Below are 9,968 nucleotides of genomic sequence, written 5' to 3' on the forward strand. Positions count from 1 at the left end.
CCAGGGACCTGGCTTGGACTCACCTGCCCAGGGCTCGGAAACTCCAGGCTCTGCTCCAAATAAGGCTTAGACCTTCTCCTTCTTCCTCATCTTTTTCTTCTGGTTTTTGCTCTTCCTCCTCCTCCTTCTCCCCTGCCGACCTCTCACCACAGGAATTGAGGATTTATGAACCCCAGAATCCCCCCCCCCAAAAAACCTCTCCCCACCCCAATGAATGCTGTATCCTCAGGAATTTCCTTTATAAGGGAGAGGAAACTGCCCCTGGAGAGTCATTAGAGGCTTCCAGTAATTAGCAATTCCAGTCCTGAAGAGCTGCCCCTGCCTCTCCTAACGAGGTTTGGTGCTAATTATAGCAGGCAGGGCCAGGAGCCCTGGTGAGGGGCCGTGGCAGCGACCACACGGAGCCTTCTGGATGCCTTGGGATGTAAAAAAGGGCCAGGGTTACTCCAGGACAGCCATCCCAGCCCTGCCGAGTGCTCCTGCTCTGCCAGGAGCACTGGGGATGCTGTTCCAGGGCTGGCCTGGCTTCCTGCTCATCAGCTGCTCCTGTCTCATCCATCACTTGGAATAATTCCTGCTGAATATTGCGGGATTCCACCCTGCCCGGCTCCAGCCAGCAGTTAAATCCATCCCCTTGGACCAGCCCTGGGGATATTTGGGAACTGAGCAACGTGGAATGAGGGCACCCAAATCCTTCATTTGTCAGGCTCAAGTGTGTGTTCGGCATCCCAGTGGAGTTTAATCCCTCCTGAGCTCTTCTCTGCCCCCTCCCAGAACTTCCCAAACTGGCTCTTCTCCAGCCAGGGCAGCAACACCCACCCCAGGTGCTGGAAAACAAACCCCCAACTCAGCTCCCAGTGTTCAACTCCCTTGGGAATGCCATTAACCCCCCAAAAATAAACAAACACCCCTCCCTTGTCCAGCCCCCTGAGGCATTTAAGCCCCATTTGGGTTCTGCCCATACACAGAGCCCCAAGTGAATTTTCCTTCACTAAATTAAATTTAATTCAATAAAATTGGGATTTTAATCAAGGTGCTGAGAAGGAGCAGCCCCAAATTGCTTTTCCGGCCCAGCTCTTTAACAGGGCTCCTCTTCCCCCCCACAGGAGAATGTGGGTGTATGAAGAGAAATGGAATATAATGAATCCTTGAAACCCCTTGGATAGACACAAGCAGCACCAGGAAACACCTCTGGGAGCTGTAGGAGAGCAAAGGGTGCCTGGGTGGCTTCTGGAGCAGGCTGGGAGGTGGGATAAGTGGCTTCCCAGGCTGTGATCCTCCAGGGAATCCTTTTAGGGGTGGAGGGAGACAGGAGGGCACATGGTGCCTGGCTCAGGGGGAGGATCAGAGGGATGCCCAGACCTAATTAAAGGGTCATCCCAGACCATGCACTCCTTTCCTTAAGCTCCCTGAAATAACCTATCCTGGAGTGCCACAGGGGGTTGGGAACTCGACTTTTATTGTCACAGGACACGGCAGCAGACAATGGGGTCAGTCACAACAGAGGGGACAGGGGAGTCACACCACAGGGTCCCAGCACAGCCACCCCAAGCAGCCACACAGCCCCAACACCCAGAGGGAGGGAAGGAACGTGAGCCATGAGCCCGGCTCCTTCCCATGCCTCTCCTGCCCCATCCCTGTGCGAAACAACTCCTCAGGCCACGGTGGTTTTCCCTCTGGAAACAGGGCAGCTGATGAGCAGACAGAGGGGGACCTGCAAGCAGCTTCTGGAATCAGCTCTGTGCTACTGAGCACAGCCTGGATGGGCTGGAAGGGTTGGAGGATCCAGGGGTTTTACTCACCAGCCACGCTGAGGAAGCAGGCTCCATCCCCAGGGAATGGCTGCTGCCAGCCTGGGAGCCAGCATGGCCCTCGGGGTCACCCAGCACGGTGGGTGCTGGATTTGGGGTGCAAATATCCCCAGCCAGCTCAGGGGAGGGGGAAAACCCCCCCAGACGTGCCTGTGCTGGGTCTGAGCCCCACCAAAACACAGCTGAGCCTCCCTCCGAGGGCTGTCCCAACACCACTGGAGTCACCTCAGCTACGCCAGAGGGTGAGGAGGGAGCAAAGGGATCAGATGGATGAAGAAAACCTTCCCTGCTGGCACAAAGCCCCCTGTAAGAAGAACCCAGAGGCTTTTGTAGCCCGGTGCTACCCTCTGCACTCCTGTCCTTCCCCTCCAGAGAGCCGGCACAGCCCCAGCAGCCGACCCCATCCCGGGCGTGAGCCGGGCGCTCACTCGGGAATGTAGTCCCTGAAGGAGTTAAAGCTGAGGCTCCTGCCCGCGGAGTTCAGGGTGGAGCTGGCTTGCATTTTGGGAATCTTCTCCATGAGCTTGGACACTGTCCTCCTCTTGAAGGAGCCCGGGGAGAAGTGGCCCTGCCTGAGCAGCTCCTGGTAGAGGCTGCTGAACACCGCCACCGGCTCCTCGTAGCTGTCCCGGGTGGAGATCTCGTAGAAGGGAATCTTGAGGGCTTTGGAGAGGTTCTCCCCGTCCTCGGTGGACACCATCCTGTCGAACTGCAGGTCCTTCTTGTTGCCCACGATGACCACGGGGGGCTGCTCGGCGCCGCCGCTGCGCTTGGGGCTGGCGTGCAGGTGGTTGATGAGGAAGCAGAGCCGCATCACCTCGTCGAAGCTGCAGCGGTCGGTCACCGAGTACACCACGGCAAAGCCATCGCCCCACTTGATCTTCTCCTCGATCTGCAGGGAGTCCTCCTCCTGCCGGGGCACACAGGCTCCTGTCAGCACCGCTGGAATGCCGGCACTGCTGGATGCAACCCCGGCAAACCTCCCGAGGGCGCCGTCCCCATGAAGGCTGAGAAGGAGCAGCCCCAAATTGCTTTGCGGGCCAGATCTTTGATGGGGCTCGTTCTCTCTCCCCCCAGGAGAATGTGGGTGTAAGAAGAGAAATGCAATATAATGAATCCCCTTCCTTGAAGGAAACCCCTTGGATAGATAAAAGCAGCACCAGGAAACACCTCTGGAGCTGTAGGAGGGAAAAGGGACAGCAGCACTGGCAGCCCGAGGCAGGGATGGGGTGGCTTAGGCAGTGTGGCAGGTGGAGACAGCCATCAGCTCTGTCCTGGCATGGATACTGGGGGAATCAGTGCTCCCTTGAGCTGCCAGGATGCTCCACTGGCACAGCAAGCACAGCTGTGCCCCGCATGGGAATGGGGGAACATTTACCTGAAAGGAATGGAGGGATATATTACATTGTAACTGAGGTTAGACATAAATTCACCAGAACACCTTTTTCCTGAGGTAACCAGGAAACCACGGAACCATGATGTTCCAGACACCAGGAATTAGGGCAGTGGAAGAGCAGGGGCTGCCTTCCCTGGCAGGCTGCCCTGCTCCATGTTGTTTTCCCGGCTGAGCTCACCTGTCCGGCTGTGTCGAGGATCTCGAAGTGCACCATCTCCCCATCGATGACAGCCACGTGCCTGTAGATCATTTCTGGGCAGGATACACAGGGAAGGTGTGTGAGACAGCCCCCAGGGAGCAGCCACAGCCCGGGTGGCTTTGGTCACCTGGGTGGGTGGCCGAGAGGGCAGCAGTGACCAAAGTGTGGGAGCTACAAGGGAGGGAGAGGGGCTCCAGAGGAGAGAGGGAGGAGGGGACATTTCTGGGACATTTCAGCAAGGACATGGCTTCAGTCCCATGGTTGTTTTTGGCTGAAAAAACAACCCAAATGCAAGGGAAAAAAAAAAAAAAAAACAAACCAAAATCCTAGAATTCAGGAGAGCACAGGCTCCAGGGGCTTAGATGCCTCCTGTCCCTTAAAAGCCACCTCCCAGCAGATTGAGAAGGAATTTGAGGAACTGAGGAGGAACTGCTGGTTTGATGGTTGGACTCTCAGAGGTCTTTGCCAACCTAAATGATTCTGTGATCCTATGATGCTACATGATTCCACAACCCCATGACTGAGCCTGCAGCACTTCCCTGTGAAATCCGAAGGCTCGTCCCAATAGATTTTGCCTAAATAACACCAGAAAGGGAAAAAGGCATGCAGGACCCAGGGAGGTGCCAAGATGTCCACAGGCTGCCTGTCTGGCTGAGGAGGACGAGGAGGGAATATAGTGAATTTGGGGGCAGAGTTGGCTCTGCTAGGGTGACAGCCCCAAGGAAAAGGAGTTTTCCTACCTAGGGTTGGGTCATAGTCTCCAATGAATCTCCTGGTGATGAATCGTACGGTCAGCGCTGGAAAAAAACACAACGAACCCTGTTGGAGCTGTCAGTCCTCTGGACTAATTTTTCCTCCTTGCAAGGGCAATGGAGCAGCAGGAGCAGCCACAGCTCAAGCAATTAAACCCCCTCATCTGATTACATATCTCCCTGCACCAGAGCCCGGCGAGGCAAAGCCTTTGGCCCTAACATCTTTTCCAGGAAGCTGCTTTGGAAATGCAGTGCTGATGCCTAGAGAGGGAGTTTCTGGGCAAAGCCATGGCTGGGAGGGTGAAGAGAGTGCAGGAGTGGAGGGTGGAAGTGGTGCTTGAGCCCTTTGAGGTGTTAATGATGATAATGGAGATGGGAGTGAAAGGTGGTGGAGAGGCTGAGAGCTGGCTTGGAAAGGCAACAGGAGTGGAAAGTGAAATAAGTGGAACAGGGGAAAAAAACAGGGAGGGGGGGAAAACCCCAAAAGAGCTAGGCGGGAGCATAGAGCCAGGAGGGAGAGGAGGAAGGGAAAACAGACCAGGAGTGTGACAGGAGGATAAACCTCACCAGAACCATGATGTGATAAAAACCCCTCCAGAAACAAAAGTGGAAATTAAAAGCCAACACCAAGCTGGAGCAACACTCGGAGCTCCCTTTCCCCTGCAACCCCAGGGTCAGTTAGTCCCAGCTGCCCACCAGCAGATGTTTCTGGTGTCCTGCCCTCACAGAACCACACCAAGCCAACCAGGATCTGTGTGTTTATCCCAGGAATGTGGCACCCCACATGGGCCAGGCTTAAATAACCACAGAAAGGGAAAGAGGGATGCAGGAACTTCTGTCTCTCACACCTGCTTGGCTCCTCTTTGGGGGCATCACCATCCTCTCACCCTCCCAGTCTGTCTCTGGGTTTGAAACCTGCACAGCAGGGAAGGGATTTGAAGAAAAAAGCAGGTAATTTAGCCAAACTGCTCTGAGGAGATAACCAGGCATCCTGCAGGAGGCACCTACGGGCACCTTCAAAGAGGCAACGGAGTTATCGGGGGGAGAGGGACAAGGCAGGCTCGCTCTCTAGAAAGCACCTGATTGTGTGTCATATGTCAGGCAGCCACCCAAAGCTGGAGCACATGGTGTGGGATGAGAAGAGGAGCCAATTAGATTGATTAAAAATTGGCTGGAGCGCAGGAACACGAGGGGAGCTGCCAGTGGGGGAAGCGGCCGCAGGCGGAGCGGCCGTGGCCACCCAGCCTTATAAGGAGCTTTTTCTCCCCATCCTGAACATCAGTCACCTCGGGAAGGGCTTTCCTTGGAGCTGAAAGGGTTAATTGTGCTTTAAATGTGGGGTGGGGGCTCAAGGGGTGATTTACCTACCACAGAAGCAGGCTGGGCACCTCGGGATAGCACTGGGCATGTGCCCACGTGCTGCCCTGTTTGTGCCGCTGTGGAATGGCCCCAGCGCAGATCCATCTTCGCTCCACGTGCTGCAGGCAGAGCTCTGCTCTGGATTATGGCAGAGTTTACGCTGGGCAGCAGCAACAGAGGATAGCAAAAGCCCCAGCTGGGCTGGATTTCCAGCCCCCGCTGCTGATTCACACAGCCCTGATCCTTAAACCACATGGCTGCACCCAAACCCATCCCTGCTTGGAGGGTCTGGGACCTTGGGCCACCAGATCCTGAAGGTTTCCAAACTGCTCCAAAAAAACTCAAACTCCTGCTGAGAATCAAGGCTTATCTTTCCCTTTTGCAGCTGCCCACACGGGATTTGCCCTTTGGTTGTTCCCACCCCTCAACTCTCCCAACCTGGCTCTGTATCCCATGGCTGCAGCAGCTCATCCTGGGGATGCTCTGGAGTGGGGGCCTGCCAGGATGGGAGCTTGGCAGCTCGGGGATGAAATCCACCTTCAGCCTTCCCTGCTTCACACCCTGGCCAGGAGAGATGTCACCCCCCACCTTGGGACACAGCTGCCTCCCCTGTCCTCCCCACAGGAGCTGAAGCAATGATGCTGCTGCTCTTGGCTCCTTCCTCGCCTCTCCCACACTCCATCCATCACCTGGGATGTCACCTGCCAGCTGGGCAGGGACAGCAGGACAGGTGTCCTCATCCCCAGCGCAGGGACTGGCAGGCAGCAGGACCCAGCAGTTGGGGCACAGCCCCCCGGGAAGGTGACACGATGTCCCCTGGCAGGGGAGGACATGTGGAACAGCGCCCAGGGGACACAGATGGGGAGGGACACACACAGCGGACTGCATGCCTGCCGTTCCCAGGGGCTGCTCCCTGTTCCTGGCATGCTCCAGCTCTCCTCTGCACGAGCCACGGATCAACTACCCTCCTGTGCCCCGACTCCATGGCCGGTGTCACTGTCCCCCTGTCACAGACCCCACTGCTGCAAGGCACACACGCTGACAGCCGACCCGACCTGGAGGAACTTTTAAAGACCCTCAGCATGATCCCACCCTAAGGAGGAGGCACAAAAACCCCACACCTGCCCGCAGGAGGGGCCCAAAGCTGCCAGGACTCTGCTGTGTGCCAGGTGAGATGGCCAGCAGCAGGGAGCCACACGTGTTTGGGGTTGGGGTGAGCCAAGGGCTTTGTGCACCCCATAAAACCATCTGCTCCATCGGGGCCAAATGCCTCCAGGGACCCCCCGGGGCTCTGGGTACCCCGGAGCTGAGCCCCATCCCATGCTCCAGCCTTGCTCAGGGAGAGCTGGGAGCTGCTGCCTTCAGTGTAATCATGGAATGAGGATTTTTCGTTAATGCTGGTTGCTGCCCATGGAAACACAATTCCAGCGGCTCCGACAGCCCGGCACAGGTGCCACTGCTGCGGTGCCTTCCCTTTTCCAGAGGGGCAGGACATTCCCTGTCCCCAAGGGCACGGCAGCACAGCTGTGTCCTACCAGGCTTTGCATGGATCATGGATCACTGCAATGTAGATCCACATCTTTCCCTGCCTCTGACCCCAGTCCTGGCACTCCGGGTGCCACAGGGGACACCTTTGCCCCCAAGTGCTCACAGCTCGGGATGGAGGAATGGGAAGCAGGGGAGGATGATCCCCAGGAAGGAAGAGGGTGAAGGAGGGAGCTGAGGTGCTCCCAGCACAGCATCCCAAACCCCCACCTCAGCAGGCACAGACGGAGAGCGCTGAACGAGGCGCAGGGAAAGGGAGTTTTCCTGAGGGAAAACAGCCCAGTGCTGCGGAGGAGGCTCCGCAGAGCTGCTGTGGGCGCTGGGAGTGAGCAGAGAACTCCTCACACCCGGGAAAACCCAATCCCGAGCCCGGCTTTTAGGAAAGTTCTCCCGGTCAGTGATGTCCACCCCGGGTGCCCACGCAGCCGGGGACCCCTCGGGCAAGGGAAACGAGCCCCGGTGCAAAGTGTCCATGTGGGAAACTCGAGGGAAAGGAAACTCAGTGCCCCTAAACCCCACGGGCTAGGGGGGCACCGAGAGACTGTCCCTTGTCCTGGCTTCCTAAGGGACATGGGAAGGTTGGTCCCTCTGGCCGGGAGGGAGAATACCTCGGGGATGCCAGGGCGATGCCAGAGGGGTGCCAAGGCATAGCAGAGGGATGCAGGAAGATGCCGTGGAGGTGCTGGGGGATGCCAGAGAGATGTGGGGGATACCGAGGGACACCAGGGGGATTCCGGGGAGCCCCGTCCTACCTGTCTTGCCCACGGCGCTCTGTCCCAGCACGACGAGGCGCAGGGTGCGGGCCGGGCTGAGGCTCACGGAGCGGCGCAGGGGCCGCGGGAAGCTCATCCCGGAGCCGGGCCGGGGCTGCCCCGGGATCCGCCGCTCCCCGCTCCGCCGGGCGCTGCTCCGCCGGCTCCGCCCCGGGGGCCGGGCTGGGCTCAGCCCCGGGCGGGCCTGGCTGATGCCTTCCTCCTCCTCCTCCTCCCTGGCCAGCAGAGGCGGTCGTCATCCCGTCCCGGAGGCGGTTCGGGAGTTGTGCCTCAGTTTCCCCGCAGGCAGTAGCGCCGGGCAGCGCTTCCCGGGCCGGGAAAGGTGCTCCCCGCAAAGGGGCGCAAAGGCACGGTTGGACGGGGCTGGGAGCCACCTAGGCTGTGGAAGGTGTCCCTGCGCATGGCGGGAGGTGGCACTGGATGGGCTGTGAGCTCCCTTCCATCCCAAACCTTCCTGACATTTCCTGAGTGTAAGAATGAGGAAAGAGGGAAGGTGGTGCAACACCTCCCCAGCCAGAGCAACACAGCCAAAGTGCTGCCTGCCCCAAACCACTGCCTGAAATCATTACTGTCCCATGTTTGTGCACCAGACAAGTTAATAAAGACAAGAGGAGCTGACTTAGCCCCGGCCTGCCCCCCTGTCCCACAAGCAGGACGAGGAGTGATTCCTGGCTCAGCACAAACCAGCCACTAAATCCCCACGGATATTCAAGAGCAAGGACTCCACACCAGACCTGGAACTGAACTTTGTGTGTTTTGGGGCAGCAGCACCAGCAGGCTGTTAAGCAGCAGCATGAGGGGGTACCCAGGTCAGCAGGGAACGTGTAACAGCTCAGAGCAGTACCTGGAGCTGGCATGGATGTGCCTTGGGCATCCTGGGAAGAAGGGATAAGCCTGGCAGCACCTTGAGCAGCATCCTGACTCTCTCCATCAGACCCCAGAACACTTCTGACCCGTGGGACGCAGATCCCAGGTGACACCAGTGCTGCAGAAAAAGAAGCTGGGAGAAGGCACCTGGCCAAGGGTGTGGAGCCTTCAAACGCCCACATCAGGGACTCAGTCCCTTTTCCAAAGGCTGCAGTCATTTCTCTGGCACAGGGATCTCTCAAGCCTGACCATCTGGGGTGACTTGGCACAGCCCACTCGATGCTTGAGGGAACATGAACCCACCTGGTATTTATAGCCCCTATCAGGTGTCCAAAGGGAACGTCCTGATGCCCACAGGGACATCAACACTCAACCAGCCACAGGGTTATCAGGATCACAGCTGCTGCCAGCGGGATCAGGGCTGGAGGGAGGCCCCTGGATAACATAGGGACTGTCATGGAGAGCCAGCAGACCTCTCCCAGAAACCCATCTTGCCATCACGTGTGTCTTCCTTGTGCATCAGCCCCTAGAAACGGCCCTGCTCCGGCTTCTCCAAAGCCAGAAATCAGGCTCATGGCTACATCTGGGCCCCAGAAAACAACAGCGAGGCAATAAACAGATTTTGGGACAAAAGCTGATTCCCAGCTGGGGAATGGGGGGGGCGTCAAGAAAAAGAAGTTTCCTTACATTCCTTCCCTATTTTTAGCCCCATTTCCTACGGAAATGAGATGTCTGCAATCAAGTCCTCTTCTTGCCTGATCCTCTCTAAGACCAGTTTTAATACATTCCCTGATTCCAGGCAAATCCAGAGGGAAAAGACACAGAGAAAACCCTTTTTCTGCGAGTTGTGTGACAACAAATAGGCAAATTTCATGGAAAATCGACCCTTGCACTTTGGAAGGCAGGAACTGGCTGGAGGAATGCAGAGTAACAATTCCTGCTGCTCCAGGTTCCTGCTGTGCTCGCCTCAGGTGCAGCATCTTGGCAGCACAGCCCTGGCAGCTGGGCAGTCACACTTGCCTTAATTCCAAGTCTGTTAACAGCACATGGATTCTTGGGGATGAGGGAACGAAGGGACAAGAAGGATGGAATTAAAATGGAAGCACAGCTGCACTCATGCCACGGATTTCCAATGTCACCTTGGGAAAATCAGCTCCCTTCCCACCACCTTCATGACCACTATGACCTTCCAAACCAAGACCAGCTGCTCCAGAAAAATATATCCCTGGATTCTTTAGGAAAAGGGTCAGTGCGAGTCCCAGGGGT

At 57.2% G+C, this 9,968-nt stretch overlaps 1 protein-coding gene across 2 annotated transcripts; it reads right to left on the reverse strand.

Moving 5' to 3' along the window:
- Positions 1-1,442: 1,442 nt before the first annotated feature.
- LOC132328628 (ras-related and estrogen-regulated growth inhibitor-like) lies at positions 1,443-9,509 on the reverse strand. 2 transcript variants are annotated; one of them, XM_059848620.1, is made up of 4 exons: positions 8,680-9,509; positions 4,147-4,203; positions 3,386-3,459; positions 1,443-2,721 (listed from the first exon to the last, which is right to left on the reverse strand). In XM_059848620.1, the coding sequence occupies exons 1-4, from the start codon at positions 8,918-8,920 to the stop codon at positions 2,236-2,238; spliced, it is 858 nt and encodes a 285-aa protein (XP_059704603.1). In that variant the 5' UTR covers positions 8,921-9,509; the 3' UTR covers positions 1,443-2,235. The 2 variants fall into 2 exon arrangements, with proteins under 2 accessions (XP_059704603.1, XP_059704604.1); XM_059848621.1 differs by lacking the exon at positions 8,680-9,509 and adding an exon at positions 7,815-7,994.
- Positions 9,510-9,968: the final 459 nt, after the last annotated feature.

The sequence above is a fragment of the Haemorhous mexicanus genome, chromosome 6 (genome assembly GCF_027477595.1).
Source record: "Haemorhous mexicanus isolate bHaeMex1 chromosome 6, bHaeMex1.pri, whole genome shotgun sequence".
In the NCBI taxonomy this organism is placed as follows: domain Eukaryota; kingdom Metazoa; phylum Chordata; class Aves; order Passeriformes; family Fringillidae; genus Haemorhous; species Haemorhous mexicanus.

Bases quoted from the DNA above. Each gene is read 5' to 3' on its own strand.
- LOC132328628 (XM_059848620.1), bottom strand. From the start codon at position 8,920: ATGACTGCAGCCTTTGGAAAAGGGACTGAGTCCCTGATGTGGGCGTTT. The intron at 4,204-8,679 runs GTACTGCTCTGA...GTTTTTTTCCAG, and splicing joins CACATCCATGCCAGCTCCAG to CGCTGACCGTACGATTCATC. The intron at 3,460-4,146 runs GTAGGAAAACTC...TATCCTGCCCAG, and splicing joins AGACTATGACCCAACCCTAG to AAATGATCTACAGGCACGTG.